General features: G+C 35.1%; 3 protein-coding genes across 9 annotated transcripts; 2 read left to right on the forward strand and 1 right to left on the reverse strand.

The window, feature by feature from the left end:
- Nucleotides 1–2,016: 2,016 nt before the first annotated feature.
- LOC142518114 (uncharacterized) lies at nt 2,017–3,680 on the forward strand. Its single transcript, XM_075620797.1, has 5 exons — nt 2,017–2,184; nt 2,276–2,384; nt 2,460–2,598; nt 3,257–3,317; nt 3,480–3,680. The coding sequence occupies exons 1-4, from the start codon at nt 2,045–2,047 to the stop codon at nt 3,271–3,273; spliced, it is 405 nt and encodes a 134-aa protein (XP_075476912.1). The 5' UTR covers nt 2,017–2,044; the 3' UTR covers nt 3,274–3,317; nt 3,480–3,680.
- A 474-nt stretch (nt 3,681–4,154) lies between these two features.
- LOC142518113 (fasciclin-like arabinogalactan protein 21) lies at nt 4,155–5,935 on the reverse strand. Its single transcript, XM_075620796.1, has one exon. It carries the CDS (start codon nt 5,629–5,631, stop codon nt 4,450–4,452), a length of 1,182 nt encoding a protein of 393 aa, XP_075476911.1. The 5' UTR covers nt 5,632–5,935; the 3' UTR covers nt 4,155–4,449.
- A 2,607-nt stretch (nt 5,936–8,542) lies between these two features.
- On the forward strand, nt 8,543–12,468 carry LOC142519343 (uncharacterized). Of its 7 annotated transcripts, XM_075622332.1 has the most exons (11): nt 8,543–8,756; nt 8,976–9,006; nt 9,209–9,372; nt 9,591–9,704; nt 9,788–10,213; nt 10,346–10,743; nt 10,915–11,014; nt 11,174–11,233; nt 11,328–11,414; nt 11,618–11,746; nt 11,833–12,468. In XM_075622332.1, the coding sequence occupies exons 3-11, from the start codon at nt 9,295–9,297 to the stop codon at nt 12,124–12,126; spliced, it is 1,686 nt and encodes a 561-aa protein (XP_075478447.1). In that variant the 5' UTR covers nt 8,543–8,756; nt 8,976–9,006; nt 9,209–9,294; the 3' UTR covers nt 12,127–12,468. The 7 variants fall into 7 exon arrangements, with proteins under 7 accessions (XP_075478447.1, XP_075478443.1, XP_075478446.1 ...); XM_075622328.1 differs by having other exon boundaries at nt 8,543–9,006; XM_075622331.1 differs by having other exon boundaries at nt 8,543–9,006; nt 9,279–9,372.
- Nucleotides 12,469–18,189: the final 5,721 nt, after the last annotated feature.

The following is an 18,189-nucleotide window of genomic DNA, read 5'->3' on the forward strand; positions in this document are numbered from 1 at the left end:
AAAAAAATTCATTTTCAACTACGCGTGGGGTCCACGTGAAAAAGAAAAAAAATAAAAATAAAAAAACTTAATCCAAAATACGTGAGGCCCACCCCACGCGCACACGCCAATTGTAAAAGAAAAAAAATGAGAGAAGAACGTTCAAACATTTGAACGCTCACCTCTCTCTCGTGAGTGGGCATTATAATGCTCTCTCGCAATGAAGAGACACCCCATGGTGGGTGCTCTTAAGCCCATGGTTTTAGGCTAAACATGCCCAGTCTAGTCCCAACCATAAATAGCTAATACACTAATGTGTATATATGGGCCACATCAATATACTTAATACATTTATACTTAATACATTTAGTCTGCATTTGGTTGGAAAGATATGATAAACTAATTATTAGTATGTAAATGATAAAAAAAATGATTGTGGTAGGATTGTAATATATGGTGTAAAATAATATTATGTTTGATAAGATTTTTAAATGTAGGATAATTTTGAATTTTTTGATGAAAAGACAAAATTGCCCTTCCCCTTCGCGGTGGCGGCGGCGACGACGACGGCGACGGCGACGGCAACAGTGGCGGCGGCGGACGGCGGCCGGAAACGGCAGGCGGGAGGCGGCGGCCAGAAACGGCCGGCCGGAAATAGTCGGCGACGACTGTCGGCCGGGGCTCGGCCGGCGGTACGTCGGTGGTCGGCCGACGGCGATCGTGGCGGCGGCGGCGGTCGGTGGCGGGAAGTGGTGGTGAGTTTGAATATAAGAGAAGGGTAAAATTGGAAAAATAGGAGGTATTAAGAGTTGGATAAATAATCCTAGGGGGTGAGGAGGTATTATTTTAACCTACCTAATATAACATAATCATTCATAGGAGGGATTGACTTGGTTAAATAATCACGCGTACCAAACAGCTGACTAGGTAGGATAAAATAATATATCCCGGCTAATCATCCGAACCAAACGCGGCCTTAGGCTGCGTTTGGTTGGAAGGATATGATAAACTAATTATTAGTATGTAAATGATAAAGAAAATGATTGTGGTAGGATTGTAATATATGATGTAAAATAATATTATGTTTGGTAAGATTTTTAAGTGTAGGATAATTTTGAATTTTTTGATGAAAAGACAAAATTGCCCTTCTCCTTCGCGGCGACGGCGACGACAACAGTGGCGGCGGCGGACGGCAGGCGGTACGTCGGCGGTCGACCGGCGGCGGTCGGTGGCGGGAAGTGGTGGTGAGTTTGAATATAAGAGAAGGGTAAAATTGGAAAAATAGGAGGTATTAAGAGTTGGATAAATAATCCTAGGGGGTGAGGAGGTATTATTTTAACCTACCTAATATAACATAATCATTCATAGGAGGGATTGACTTGGTTAAATAATCACGCGTACCAAACAGCTGTCTAGGTAAGATAAAATAATATATCCTGATTAATCATCTGAACCAAACGCGGCCTTATGGGTTTCGAGTCAAATAAAACAGGCTAAAAATATAATATAATAATTTATTAAAGTCATGAAGAAGATACAGGTTGCCAAAATTGAAGGCTAAGTTTGGCATTGTTGGTAGACTTCCAAAATTAATTATTACTGCTGTTGTTTGCAGACTGGACAACCTGGCCAGAAATTTTGATTAATTAATTTGTTCTTTTGATGTTAAGTAAAACGCAGTTAAGTAGCCGACTCTTGTGTTCCTTTCTGGACTGAGAATTTGGGACACACTAAAATATTCTTTTTTTTATATATATAAAAAAAATACAACTAAATATTCTACTATAGATGATATTCATTACCATAAAAACTATTATAACATTATCTCATCAATTTATTTTATGAGACATATCTCATATCTGATCTATAAAAAATTATTATTTTTTATATTTAAAATATTATTTTTTGTTCTGAATATATAAATAGCTAGTCGACGCGTTTAATGAATATAGATACGCGAGACTTTTAATTTGTGATTTACTATATAGGGTATCGCTATAATCTTAATAAATAATTTCGTATACCAGTTGCGTGGTTATGGGCCGATCAATACCTTCAATTCTTAATGGGCTCGTTTGAGAAATCGGATTGGGCCATTGATAACATTTGGAAATTCCCTCGACGAAGAAAGACGGATGCGTCGAAGCCTGAAAAACACGACGTCGTTCCGGCCACTGTTTCCCCCTACCTCGACCGCCATTACAGGCCAGCTGCGAAATTCCATGTATCTTCTTAAGAATTGTTTTAATTAAATATTTGTTCTTAACTGAGTATTCTTGTTGTCTTTGAATAAAAGATTGAAGTTTAGGGACCATAGATTCGCTGACGAAGAGCATTACGAGTGGTTCAAAGACTATTCTCATTTCCGGGATCTTATTCTTCGAGAAATTGAGCCCAATGCTTCGGTGAATCTCTCGTTTTTTTTTAATATCACTAGCTTATTCCTGGAAAAAGAAACGATTTAATGTTTGATAAAATAGATACTGGAGGTAGGTTGTGGGTATTCTCAGCTGTGTGAAGAACTGTACAGAGATGGAATTACTGAGCTGACCTGCATTGATTTGTCTCCAGTCGCTGCGGAGAAGATGAAGCAACGATTATCTTCAAAGGGCTTTAAAGGTGTGCTGATTTCTTGATTTTGGATTCATTTCTTGCATATTTTCGACCCAAGCAGGGTACCGAAAAGATATAGAAATTACCGAAAAAATCGATATACCGAAAATTTCGGTACGGTTGAAATTTTCGGTATCGGTTTCGGTACGGAATTACCGAAATACCGAAAATAATTTTTTATTATTATTATTATTTTTAAAATTTAAGTTCGATATATTGAAAAAATGTCGGACTTGTCGGTATACCGGTATACCGACATTTTTCCGGTATATCGCTAAAATTTTCGATGTCGGTACGGTATCCGGTATGAACTTTTTTCATATCAAAAATTTGGTATACCGAATTTCCGATATCGGTATCGATATGTTTTTTCAGGATCCTATCGATAAAAGCATCTCCATCCTCCTTTTCTTATCAACAGTTCATTTTACACTATAAAGAAGATTATAAGGGAGGGGTAGTTTGGTTCATGAGATGTATGTGATAAGCGAAACATGTAGAATCAAACTGTAAAATATCTTATTTTATCAGCTCTAGATCATCTCATTCATATGCCTAGCCTCTAAATATTTTATTTTTAGGGGAGTTTTTATGAGAGTGTTTTTTATATCTTATTTTTAATTTTTTTCTGAACCTGTATTAATTTTAATTTTTGGTTGCATAGGATGTATTGTTTGTTGATTCGGGTGATCCATGGAACCCAGAACCTCTAACAAAAAGAGAAGGTAATGACAATGCTCCAAGGTGTTCATCATAGTTCTGAAACCCAACTGAATTTTCATTTCCATCACATTTGGCCAGGTAGAGAATTAAGTAAATAACTCAAGACTCCCACTATTTCCCAACATTACAATTATTTGAATGAAACTTTTATTCTTTGTTTTTAGCCTCGGTTCAGGCGTCCTTTCTTTAATGCTCCCACATTTACGTGGTCTTTTGAATGGAGGACATTCGGAGATGGATTTCATTATTTCATTTATATCTTGAAGAAGGTTAGTTCTTGTAAGATAGGGTACTGATTTGCTACACTGAAACATTTGACATTAAATTATAATTTTTTTTATACAGTGGCCATTAAATTATTATTAGTAATGCCTTTTATGATTCTTCATGCATGCAAACCGAGCTTGTGAATGATAAGTAGTAAAGCATAATCTTTCAGCGCCAAAGATCATCACATGAGATCGAACATATCGAAAAGATTGTCGAGCCATCAATAACTCTTTTCCATGAGGAATCAGACAACGAAGACTATTTGTTTCAAACAGACGTAGATGGGATTTGAAATCTGATGACATTTTAACATTTACGGGGAAGTTATTTTCGAAAGAGTTTCAGTTAACAATTCTGCGGCCTGTTTGTGATTTTGTAACCAGGATTTGAATATTGAATATTTGGTAGTCCTAATTTCTTCATCCTTAAATAGCACTTAACGTGCAGCATTGTACGTAGTCTCTGAACAGAAAAACAGAGAGGAATGAACAGAAAATGCAGCACCTACAAATGTTGTTGTGAATTACTAACAGAACCTTTAAATCTTCACGGATCATTCTCAGCTCAATCTTGCGGGAAAATACGCTTGACTTGGCTCCAATCGACGACAATCAACATAATATTTTTAAAACAGTTAATACAGACTACGTAGAAAATTAATACGGATGCGATATCGTATGAGAAGCTGCAACGAACAGGAAAGGAATATTTTCGTTCTCTTGAAGATCATCGTTAAAAAAAATTCTGGTGAGAGGAAGAAATAAAAGTAATTTGTGATGGAAACGTACCTTATTATTATTCTGTGCAATTACCCAGCAGTTACAGACATTCCATTTACTCTCAAATTCTATACAGTTGTCAAAGCTAAAATTCAGAAACATGATGACCTTCAGTACCAACAGTTGACTGCATGCCAGCTGGCACCGCAGCTTCCACCAAGCACATTCCACGTTCTCCGTCAGTGTCGTCACAGTTGGACTGTTCGATCTGCGGGAAGCTCGCACCCTTCTGATCGTACGGTTGATAAGGAGTATGCATATGCGGAAACGCCGCAGAGATACCATGGATCACGATCCTGCTATTGTGCATCAGGTCAATCGTTTTAATCTTCACGTAGTTGATCCTCATCGGCGCCAGGGAACCACCTCTGCCGGCGGTGGTTACCACCAGGTTGTTTCCAACGTCCATAGTCGGCAATACCGTGGTTGTAGGCAAGCTCACCAGCTCCGCCCCAGTCAGTCGTCTGTTTGGAACCACATGATACCTGAAGTTATACAAGTAGGAGGTTCCTTCGCCGGAGAAGATGGAGACATCGTCGAGTGCAAAAATCGTAATCGATTTCAACTCCGAGAGGTGCACAAACTTCACACGTATTGCGAGGGAGGCGATGCTGTATCCTGTGGCTCGAAGGCGGAGGACAGCGTCCTTCAACATCAGGCGCATGATAGAGAGCGACGGAGACGGAACGATCCGTGATGAGAGAGACTGAGTAGGGAAGGACAGTGACGACATGCGCTCGACGTCGCACGAGACAGGAGAGAGATGCGAGACAAATCCCTGGAGACCATGAATGACGACCAGACCATTATTGAAGAGATCAGGATGCGAGATCTCCACTCCGTTCACGAAAACCTTATCCTTGTCATTGTTCGTGACGGTGAGGCAGCGGTTGGGGGCTAAGGTTTCGATTTTGGTGCCGAATATTAGTGTTTGCAGGAAATGCAAGGGATAGAGACCTGGGAGAGAGAGCTCCTGCAGTAGTAGAGGAAGCGAGCACGAAGGACATGTGAGGAGCGAGGCTGCGGAGGGAGCGAACATGGTTATCGGAGTGGTGGTGGAGAGGTTAGCGGCGACGGCTGCAGTAGATAACTCCTGGAATCCGAGAGTAGACAGAATGGTGGAGATGAGAGCTGGATTGAATGGGTGGGCGTTCGGCTGGAATGCGGCGGCTGACGGAGGGGGTGAAGTGGAGGTGCTGCTGCCGTTGGTTTCCGTTGCGGCGGCGGCGGAGATGATCAGAAGCAGGAGAAGGAATCGCAGATCCATTGAATCTGTGGAGTGTGAAAGTGAGAGTAAACGATCGAGTGAGGGGTTTTTATTAACCAACTTAATGGCGGGAGAAGGATTTGGTTAATCTGCAAATTGACGAATTTGTCCTTCCAGTTTCCGTTAATTTTCTCAGGCGCGCCATTGCCCTTGGTAACCGTTTGTTGTTAGCTAGTCTTCTCCAGAACTATTGGGCTTTGAAGTTTTTTGGTCCAACAAATATGGGCTTTATATTATATTCCGGACCAGAGATTTGTTTGTTTATTGGGCCTTTGTATGCAAAGCATTGGAAAGTTCGTAGCAATGTCTTCTTATGGGATTATTTATTTTTTATTTTTTATTATATTTAATAAATGAATTATAATTATTAATCTAATTTAATAAATGAATTCTTGAATCTAAACATTTGTTCATTAATCTCGTCTAGGGCGTACGAATATTCTATTTAGCTGATTTTTCTTACATAAAAAAGATTTTGATGTGGTAATTAGTAATTAATTAATTTTTTGTGATGGAATATATATGAGTAGGTCTCTTGTGAGACGATCTCACGAATCTTTATTCGTGAGACGATCAACCCTACCGATATTCACAATAAAAAGTAATACTCTTAGCATAAAAAATAATATTTTTTCATGGATGACCCAAATAAGAGATCCGTATCACAAAATACGACTCGCGAGACCGTCTCACACAAGTTTTTGTCATATATATGAGAGAGACAAGTTGTTCTGCCAAAATCATAATTTTATATAAATAAATTTGAATACATTTATGGCAAAAACTTGTGTGAGACGATTTCACGGGTCGTATTTTGTGAGACAGATCTCTTATTTGGTCATCCATGAAAAAATATTACTTTTTATACTAAGAATACTACTTTTTATTGTGAATATCGGCAGAGTTGACCCGTCTCACAGATAAAGATTCGTGAGACCGTCTCACACAAGACCTACTCTACATTTATATATTATTAACTTCAACGTGTATTTGACCTATAGCTTTCCAATGATTATTTTAAGATTGCGCAATAATCAGTACAACAATAAATGAAATCTTCAAGACAATAATCAAACAATGATTTATTTCAAGAATCTATAAAAATAACATAAACTAAATCTCCTGCACACCAATTTCAACGACTTGGAGTTTGAATAATATATATGAATAATCGATGGAGTCAGATGCTTTCTTCTGTCTGTCTGTGTATTAAAATTAGCATGTCTGTAAGAGATTCTTTGGAAAACTGATGATTGACTTGCAACATTAATTGCAGCTAAACAAATGGCCGGAGATAATTCGAAACAACACCATAAAATAACAGTTGATTTTGGACCAATCCAGCAAAGACAAAAATTGCACCAATTTCTTGAAGATGGACAGACTTCAAATCCTACAGGTCAACAATGTTATGGATTTTAGAGACTGAAATATATGTTTTTTTATAATATTTGCTTGATCAATAAGTTTTTTTATATATTTATTTGTATATATTGCGTGTGGAGCTAGAAGTTTGTGCTAAGGTCAAACTAAAAGTTTGGAAAATTTTAAGAAATGAAAATGAAATAGTATTTTTATGGATATATCGCATAAATAAAGTAAAAAATGAAAGGGAATAATTATCTATGCTTTATTTCTAGTTAAAAATTGATTTTTCCTTCCTCTATTTTCTTTGTTTACAATTTTGGTTTGTTATCTTACAAGAATTGAGTTTAATTTAGTCCTATAATTTTTTTTATTTTTTGAAATTTTAGTAATTTGTTTTGCAATTTTAGTCATTTTTAAAGAAAGTGTTGCGTGAATTTGTCGCTAAAACGAAGGATTTTAATGAAAAATTATACTGGAAAAGATAAAATTACTATCATGATCATTTAAAATGCGCATAAAAACACAATGAGAATTATAAAAAACCTAAAAGTATAAAAAAAAATAATTACAACATACTAAAATTCAAATTTTATAATATAGATTATGAAACAAAAGTAACTTTAAATATAAATAATAAGACTCAATTTAACATTTTTCTTGCTTTTAACAATAAAACCCGAAAGATTGTACAACCGACCGAAATAACTGATTCTGAAAATACCATCACTAATTTTGTACATGATCATATCTTTTTTCCACTAAGCAAATGACACCAATATGAAAATGTGAATTCTCTTTATCAAAGACCAGGACTTTTGAGCTGCCATTTGCATTCTTTTTTGTTGTGACTCGAGAGAACTGACTAGGCCATGCAAAAAACAATACCAAAAAATCATCATATTTCTCGAAGCTTTTCTTTATGCCTTTGTTTTGATATTTAAAGTTTTTTCACTTCTTTCGATGTCCAAAAGCTTTATCTAATGTAAAAGCCTCTTCCTTACTTTTTAGCTTCACTAATCTAATGTGATTCAATGCATAACCTCGATTTGTTTATTCGTGAGGATGAACTATTAATCCTAACATTTTATATAAACAGTAGCGGAGCCAGGAAAATTGGGCCATCCAACGACCGTCTTTCCTCAAGTTTTTAAATTTTATTGTTTTTTTCAAATTAAGTTAAAATTTTAAAATTAATATATACAAAATTTTTTGAAAAAAATTGAGCCACCCGCGAACATATGTAGCTCTGCCCTTGCATCCAAACACACACAGACAGAGATGGATTTGTGTATGCTACACATGATGAAAATCGTGAGTATGAGAATATCAGTCTTTCAGAAACATGGCATATTGTCTCCTATGTATGGTCTATATTTCGATGCTTTTGAAATTATATTATATAGTTGAAGCATTAAATGTAGGAGCCATACTTTGATAATGCTTCCAAATGATTTACTTCTTTTAATGCAACGCACCGCAGGGCATGCAAAAGGTTGCGAAGGTGGGCTGCTTTTTTTGTATGACAATTAAGTGACAAGTCGAGTTTACTGGTACGATCATTGCATTGCCACTCCAATGGCATCATCCACGACATAAGTTTCTTGATTTGATTCGAGAGAAGATCAGATTTAAAAACCTTCTTCGTCATCGCAACAGATCAGCTTTGACTCACGTTTTCAAGATTTTCTTTGAATAGAATATGTGTGATTGAGTAGTCTCTCTTTCTCTCTGTCCCTGCATCAAACCCTTTTGCTGAGGTCTCTTGCTTTCACTAAATTTATGTTTCTTGGAGCTTTCTTACATCGTATATCGTTTCCGTTTAAGCACTTGTCACTCTCTGTCGAAATATCTGCCTCCTGCATTTAATGCTGTATCGACAGTATTCTGAATTTGGTTCCACTCTGGAGGATTTTATACTTCAAATAATCTGCATTTAATGCTTCGATGAATCTAAATCAGATTGAACTTAAATGCAGGTTGAATTTGGTAGGTTTTATGTTCTGAGAGGTATTATTATTCTTTTCCCCTTTCTTTTTCTTACGCATTCTTGTTTCCATTAGCTGCTTGTTCTTGTTATGAAGGTAGGTAAAAAGTTTTATTAATGGGATTGTTATCTAAAATGGGAAAGTGGGTCGAAGTATTTATCTTCAAGAATGTAATTTCGGAGACTATTAAGGCGTAAAATCTGAGATTTTTTCTTTGTATTTAGGACCGCTTTTGGCATATCTGTTGATATTGCATATGGATGAATAAGAGCAAGACTTCCACGTCTTTGCAAGGTTTAATACTTCGATTATGGGAAATCTGAAGAACTTTGAACACAAGAAGAGGCAGTTGTCTCCAGGGGAGACCCAAAATCTGCTGATAGAAGAGGTAAACTTCATCGGCGGATCATGTTTGTTTGCTATTTCCCCTTTGATCTTTCAAGCCATTTCGATATGAATTATTTATGTTTTGAGAAAACACGATGCAGAAATGAAATCTAAATTAAAGGATCTATGCCCACAAGAAATCAACTTATTAAGCCAAGGAAAAAAATGAGAAAACGTGAGTTTTGACATCTGTTTTGCTTTTTTTTTTTGGGGGGGTAGATTTTACAACTTCAGAAACAATTAGAAAGCCAAACTGCGGTTCGATCTGCACTTGAGAAGGCTATGAATTGCCAGCCTCTGTTAGATGATCCTGCATATAAATCACTTTCCCAGGTTCTGTTCTTGTTTTTTTACCATTGAAGATGTTTATGTTCTCTCTCAAATCCTCAAAAGATCCCATCTTTTTTAATGTCCAGCCAGCTGAGAATCTCATTAAAGAAATCGCCCTTTTGGAAATGGAAGTGTTGTACTTGGAGAAGTATCTTCTAGCTATGTATAGGCGAAATTTCGCCAAAAGGGTATCTTCCTTACCTACGGTGGACGAACATCAGAAAGCCCATTCAAGAACAGTTGGTTCTTTGGTCCTTGAAGTGCCAAGAACTAATTTAGGATCGGCGAGTGAAGATTCATTCATAAGATGCAGCAAATCTGTGAAAGACGGCAATCGAGGAGGCCATTTACGTTGGAAATGTGATGATATTTTGGGAGCAGAGAGTCTTGTTGATAGTGGCATTGACAGAAGCCATTCTTCATTGTCTCAGTATTCAGCTTCTTCCTTTAGAACCTCACCTCCATACGAAGCTGTTGACTCTTATCATTCCTTGCCTCTGTCGATGCTAGAGGTAATTAATCTTTGATTCTCAGGGAAAATTGGTTATGATCTTACTTATTCTTGGTGCTCACTCAGGCAATATTTCTATGCAAATTTTGATTCATATGGGCATGAATACGATGTTCTTGTGTCATTTCACCAGCGGGCACGAGACTCCACTTCCAATGCTAATTTGGCAGAGTTTCTTGGCTCAAGGTTTCCCAATCGTGTTCGCGAAACGCCCAACTGGATTTCCGAGGAGATGATCAAGTGCATCTCAACAATATACTGTCACCTTTCTGATCCTCCTTTGTTCAATCACGGTTCAAATTCCAGCCCACATACATCGCCACTGATTAAATTTTCTTCACAAGGACTACATGACTTGAGCAGCTTATCTTGTGAAGAAAATTCATCTTCTAATCCGTGTATGAACAATCCTTTCCATGTTGAAACTTCCAAAGATTTTAGTGGATCTTTCGGCTCCATAATCGAGGTACAAGGCGTTGTTCAAGAGCCCCAGAGGCTAAATGAGGTGGAAGTCTTGCTGCAAAAGTTTAGGTACCTCAAATCCTTTAGCTTTTGATTCCTTTTTCGGAGTCGCAAGCAGTCAATGTTGGCCATTGAATAGTTGAGTTGCGGCTGATAGTTTCAATATCGCGGCAACCATTCAGTCTTACACAATCCTTGTTTTACTTATTAATGTTTTTAGTTTTTTACTACTCTTTTCAGGTTTCTCATTTCTAGGTTGGCCACAGTCGATCCCGGAAAACTAAAACATGAAGAGAAATTAGCGTTCTGGATCAACGTTCACAATGCCTTAGTAATGCATGTAAGGATTTAATAACCGAAGGGCTGACCGAAAATTCAATCGAGTGGACAAATGTTATTATTTGTTCTTTCTTATTATATTGTCCTGATATCGTTAAGTTTCAGTTGTTTTAGATATTACAGTGTCTGAATCTTGGGCAACCCATGTAAAATGATGCAGGCATTCTTGGTTCATGGGATTCCAAGAGGAAATCAAAAGAGGACCTCTGTAGCTCTCAAGGTAGTGAATTCTATTGTCACATTCCTTAATCTTCAATTCTTTGATTTTTATTTTTATCTTTTGTAAGGTGCTATAAATATTCTGATTGATTCAGGCTGCATATAACATAGGAGGCCACACCATTAGCGTCGACGCTATTCAAAGCTCGATACTGGGATGTCGTTTGCCGCGTCCTTCTCAGGTATTCCTTCAAAGTACTGGTGTAAATGGATCGAATTCACGTAAAATATTATTTGATTTTGTATGCAAAAATGATCGAACTAGCGCCGAACTTTGAGTTTTGTTCCATACATAGCAAGTCGTCTTCGAGCTTCCAAATATTTATCAACGTTTTGCCAAACATTCAACTTCATGGCCTAATGGAACTCGATCCCTTTCTTACAGTGGCTTCACTCATGGTTCTTCCCCAAGACAAAGTTTAAATCTGGAGAACCTCGAAAATCATTCGCAGTAAAGCATCCAGAGCCTCTATTACATTTTGCGCTTTGCTTAGGATGCCAATCGGATCCATTGGTAAGCTGCCAATTTACTTTCACTGCATAAGTTTAAAAATTTCTGTGTTTTGGGAATACATTAATCCGGTCTATAACTTCTTCCAGGTTCGTTTATATACGCCAAAGAATATTTTCCAGGACCTAGAAGTAGCGAAAGAAGAGTACATTCAAATGAACATCAGGATACATAAAGATCAAAGACTGCACATACCGAAAAACGTGGAGTTTTTTGTAAAGGAAATGGGGTTATCTCCATCTGGGGTGGCAGAGATGCTCGAGCTTTCGATGCCGGATTCTTTGAGAAAGAATTTTCAGCAAGGAAAATACTGCAAAAAGATCGATTGGGTTCCTCTCAACTTCGCCTTCCGTTTCCTGATATCAAACGAGTTAGTCAAGTGATACGTGTGCGGATTCTTACTAAGAGCCATTAGGGAAGTGATTGTTTTGTGTGAAAATCATAGAACTGCATGAATGACATGTTTGAATGATGGATGAATCATGAGTCATAGCTGAGTGCTTCGGAATCCGAAAAATCGCAGTTCAAGAACATCTAAGATTGGTGCATGAAGACGTTAGCTGCGTGACGACGGATATGTGGGATGAATCTCATCTGAGGTGTGTTCATTTCATGGCTTTAGAGTGATTCATCTGTCATTCCCAAAATGGTTCACATTTATTTCAGATTGCATGCAATATGGTGTCGATTTATTTGATCCATGAGCTTTTCTTGTTCCTTCTTCAAGAATTATTATGACTTTGATTTAACTTAGTTGACAAAAATTCCCGAACCAAAATCCGTCTTTATGAAGTAAAACTCAATGCACTAAGATTTTTTCAAATTATAGTACATGAAAAATAAATGAACTTTTTTTTCCCTAATGTTTATATATAAAAAATTTGCATGATGACCAATGTAAGCAAATGATATTAAATTTGTGGTTATTTAACTTACATGTTTTTCATTTTTCGTCATGGACACAATCCATTTTTCTGATTGAGTAGGTCTCTTGTGAGATAGTCTCACAAATCTTTATCTGTGAGACGGGTCAATCCTACCGATATTCACAATAAAAATTAATACTCTTAGCATAAAAAAGTAATACTTTTCATGAATGACCTAAATAAAAGATCTGTCGCACAAAATACAATCCGTGAGACCGTCTCACACTAGTTTTTTAACTTCTGATATTGTATTTTTTTTCAATTTATTATTATTTTATTGGAGTGATGATGTGTCATTATAAAACGACTAGCGTGTCACCGAAAATTGTTAACCTAGTGCCAGACTTTGCTTACGTAGCCAATGCCACGGTAACCTTTTGGGGAAAAAAAGATTAAAATTGAAAAATAATACAAATTAATGGATTAAAATGTAAATTGATCGATAACAAAAATATATATAATCCACATTATCAAAAATATAATTTCCAATAATTTATAGTAAGTTGTATACTATGGATAAAAAATTGGCCCACTAATTATTGGATCACACTATTTATTGAGGCTTCTTGGAGTACTCCTGGAAATAAAAATATGTTCCAAAGCTTCTTCAAAAAATAAAATATGGGCCTGATTAAATTTTTATACCTTTATTTTTTCTTTTTTAAGTGAATAATCCCGTGAAAAGTTTATAAAATCTTGGTTTGGGCAGAAAATGACCATCATATTTTTAAAATAACATTTTCAATCACAAGTTTTAACGGATTTAGGCATAGTTTGTTTGGTACATGGGATAATGGAGGGATTGATAAATAATCATCATTATCCCATGTTTAGTACCTTTTTAAATATCATGGGCCCTAAATAATAATTTTTTAGAATGATAAAATGTCTCTTCTATTAGGTGTGATAATTTTAATTTAATGATAAAATACACTACAAATGACTTAATCGTCCTCAATTTATAAATGATTTTTATAAATCTATGCTAATAGGTAGAAATTAAAATCAAATAAATATTTTTATTATTTTTATATATTATATAATATGATAATTATATAAATGAATTCGAGATAGTTATATAAATAATTTTTATAAATATCAATAAAATTATTAGTATAACTCGATTAACCTAAAAAATTGATATTTGACTTGACTAACAAAATCAAGGGCTCAATTATCATATTATATAATATATAAAATTAGGTAAAAATAAATAAATCATGCAGCACTATCGGCGCATGAACAGATAAAAAATATGAACTCAAGCAACAACTTTGAAATTATAAAATTTATTATGATAATGTTAATTTTGTCATTACAATCTAATATATAAATTTAATCACTCTTATTAAAATCATACCAAACATTAAATATAATATCCTACATCTTATTTATCATCAACTTATCATTATATTATATATCACATATTTATCCTATCATGTGGACCAAACTATACCTTAATAAACTCCCCATCTCGGAGCTACTTTACTATATTCCGAATTTAATGGCTTTAACAAACTCCTTATGGTAGTTCGTTAATCCATCGTCAACGGTATGTGTAGCCGTAAATCTTAATGTATTTATTGAGATATTTTGTAGTATGGTATAAGTTATTAGAGTCGTCAAAACTAATTAGTGGACTATTGATCCGATGTACTTTGCTAGTTTATGGTTATTAATAGCGTGTCACCGAAAATTGTTGACTTGTCAATGCAATATCATACATTCGTAGATTAACTCTCCGATATTTATAACCTACAACTAATAGAGTTTTAGTCATCAAAAAACTCTACTCGCACGGTAAATCTTCTCCTATAAATACCTAGTGGCAGTGATTGTTTATGCATTCATATATTAACTCATAATAAGCACATACAATACTCTATATATTTTCATTTCATTACTTGAGCATCGGAAGAGTTGCGCCGGAACAATTTTCCCGCCCTTCTCTAATGTTCTTGTTCGTGTTTCTAGATCCGACGGTTCGACTCGAGCCTCCAAAACGAGATCAGATCTCTAGACAAGTCACTCACCGACTTAGATATGATCTCCCATCAAGTATCGCAATTTTCACCAACATCAATGGATAATAGCGGATGTGAGTTGAGTGCAGAAACGTCACACAATAGCAACAATATTATTCTCCATAGAGAAGGGAGTTGGATTCTCGACCGCGTTAACCGTCTCTAGTACTGCGTCTGTTACTACAATCCAATTCCTCAAACCAAGATTTATCGCCTGCACGGCCCGAGAAACGCTTTGCATTGGCAAGTAAAATGAGAGTCCCTGCCCAAGAGTCCTAAAGATCCCTGCCCAAGGGGTGTTATGCTTCTTTGAATTTTCATAAGGTACTAAAATTAATTAATTTTTCCCATCCCATCGTCCTACTACAATATATTCAAAATTTAAAATGACAAAAACTTATGTAAGACGGTCTCGACGGGTATCTTATTTGGGTCATATATGAAAAAATATTAATTTTTATGCTAAGATCATTATTTTTTATTGTGAATATCGGTAAGATTGACTCGTCTCATAGATAAAAATTCGTGAGACCGTCTCAAAAGAGACATACTCATTTGAAATAAATACTACAGATTATAAGCCATACTTGATCATTGATTACATATTTTCATTTAAAAAAGTTTGTTTCCCTTAACGAACAATAATGGGCTCAAAAAATTTTGTGATATTTCAAAAAATGATTGTCCATATCCCATCCCACTAATAGGACTTCCACAGCTATGCAAATTGTTATGTGGCGGAACCATTTAATTTGCAATTATTGGTACCTTTAAAATTGAACACTTGTATTGCACAAAATGGTGACACTTGCACGGTTTGGTATTAACTCAAGCAACGGCTTTAATCTATAAACCGTTGACAACTTGAAAGTAACAGCTTTACTTTTATTATAATTAGTGTACTAAAATGTGAGCGACTAACGACCTCTAAGCGTCAAGAAGATTAAGCGACCGCCTGGACGATTTTTAAATGAGTAGATCTTTTGTGATACAGACTCATAAATTTTTATCTGTGAGACGGGTCAATCCTATCGATATTCACAATAAAAAGTAATATTCTTAGCATAAAAAGTAATAATTTTTCATGGATGACCCAAATAAGAGATTCATCTCACAAACTACGACCTGTGAGACCGCCTCACACAAGTTTTGCCTTTTAAAATTTAGTATCTAATTTTTTTGGTTAATCTTCGTATTTCTCTAATAATTTATCTATATCAGATTTAAACTAAAAATTAATGGTTTATATTCCTCTTTATCCGATACAAATTGATTTAAAAATATGTCAAACAATATTTTTCAAAAAAGTAAAAAAAAAATTTATACATTACATTAGGCAGCTGTCTAGACGGATCTAAAAATTGGGGTGGTGGGCGACCGCCCAGCACCTAGACAGTTCTTGGTGACGCCTTTTAGAATATTTATCATAATATAAGAAGCTGATAATTTACAAATAATTCTAATTTATAAATTTTCAAACGAAATTAACGACTAGATACATAAATTTAGTTATTGATAATGTTTCAGGAACTATTAATTACCTGTGTTCTAAATTGAGGCTTACATAATAGATACAAACAAAACTTAAAAATATTCTGATAAGGGATTTTAAATATATTAGATCCATTATTCAAATAAAAACTTGTAAAAAAGAAGAAGAAGCTTTGTTTCATTTATTTAAGAATACTAAGATCCCATCAACCGTATCAATTTTTGTGTCTACGCAACACGTACATACATTATTGTGTCAAGACAAAAAAAACCATATAATAGGATATTGTATTCGAATTTTAATACGCTTTTCCAATGCTATATTATCTTTTAAAATAAGTTAATTTCCACAATCAATTTTATAATATGGCTTATTATTTATCACCTTTGCTTCTTAAATCCCGGCAGCAACGTGTTTAATCCATCGATTAATGAATCATGATAAACTAATAAATCACACACACACATATATAGGAAAAAACTTGTGTGAGACGGTCTCACGGGTCGTATTTTGTGAGATTGATACCGTATTTTGTGAGATTGATATCTTATTTGCATCATCCATGAAAAAATATTACTTTTTATGCTAAACGTATTATTTTTTATTATGAATATCAGTAGGATTGACCCGTCTCATAGATAAAGATTCGTGAGACCGTATCACAAAAGATCTACTTATACTTATATATATTTATATATATATATATATATATATATATATATATATACACACCAAAATTTAAATTTTATTGACATATAAACGCAAGCACGTGATGAAGCATGACAATTGGATTGTCTAATAATCTGAATCCAATTATCCATATGCTATCACATTTATATATTTTTATCTTATAATATAATATAGAATTAATCATCGTTCATAAAGCAAAAACTTGTGTGAGACGATCTCACGGTTCGTATTTTGTGAGACAGATATATTATTTGGGTCATCTATAAAAAATATTACTTTTTATGCTAAGAGTATTACTTTTTATCGTGAATATCGGTAGGATTGACCCGTCTCACAGATAAAGATTGGTGAAACTGTCTCACAAGAGACCTGCTCCGTTCATAATTAGTAGCTAAATATAATGTTTAGTGATTACTTAAGTTGGTTATCAGGTTGTATACGTAGCTATTATAGCATTAATTATTATTGTATTATCGTGTCAAAAGCCTTCACTAACACGTTAGCTTTAACCTTTTGCAGCCACTATTAGGTGCAATGCATTTAGGAATTCTAGTATTTGATGACTTAATATTGAACACGTATGACATTTATTTCAATAGACCTTCTAAAAAAATATATATTGAGATCTCTGAGATCTAATCCGACCTGACTCGGGTCACATATGAACTCATCTATAAAAATCAGGTTCCGGAGAACAATGGGGTCAAGCCCAAAAAGTCCAACACTATGCTCGGAAGTCGAACTATCCTTTACTCGGTAATCGACTCTCTGAAGGATATTGATCGAGTGGCCGAACTCAGTGGTTACTGACTCGAGATTAAATAAATATGACGGTGAATAAATTTTTTCCTGAATAAAACTTTTAAATAAATATGATATATTCATAAACTTACCATACCAGAGTCATTTATCATACAAGGTATCTGGACTCAACTCTATAAATATCAGGTTGTGTCTAAAATTTTATCCATTCACTCATTTTTTACACAAATACTACTATTTTCGCATACTTATTTTTTGTCCCATGACTAACTTAAGTATCGGAAGAGCTATGCCAGAAACACTTCAGACACCCTCTAACTTTTGTACGTCCGTGTAGATTCAACTCGGTTTGCCGCCGATCAGCGAGGCTTTGATTGGCTCACTACATACCGGCCAACAAATATTGATTATTTTAACTCATTATGTCGAACCCTAGTTATTTTTATGTCAGAAATATTATTTTTTCATTTAGCATTAGATGCAAAGCAATTAGGACTTCTAGTATTTGATAACTTAATTTTGAACACGTATTACATTTATTTCATACCTCCT

Source organism: Primulina tabacum, chromosome 11, assembly GCF_025594145.1.
Source record: "Primulina tabacum isolate GXHZ01 chromosome 11, ASM2559414v2, whole genome shotgun sequence".
Classification (NCBI taxonomy): Eukaryota; Viridiplantae; Streptophyta; class Magnoliopsida; order Lamiales; family Gesneriaceae; genus Primulina; species Primulina tabacum.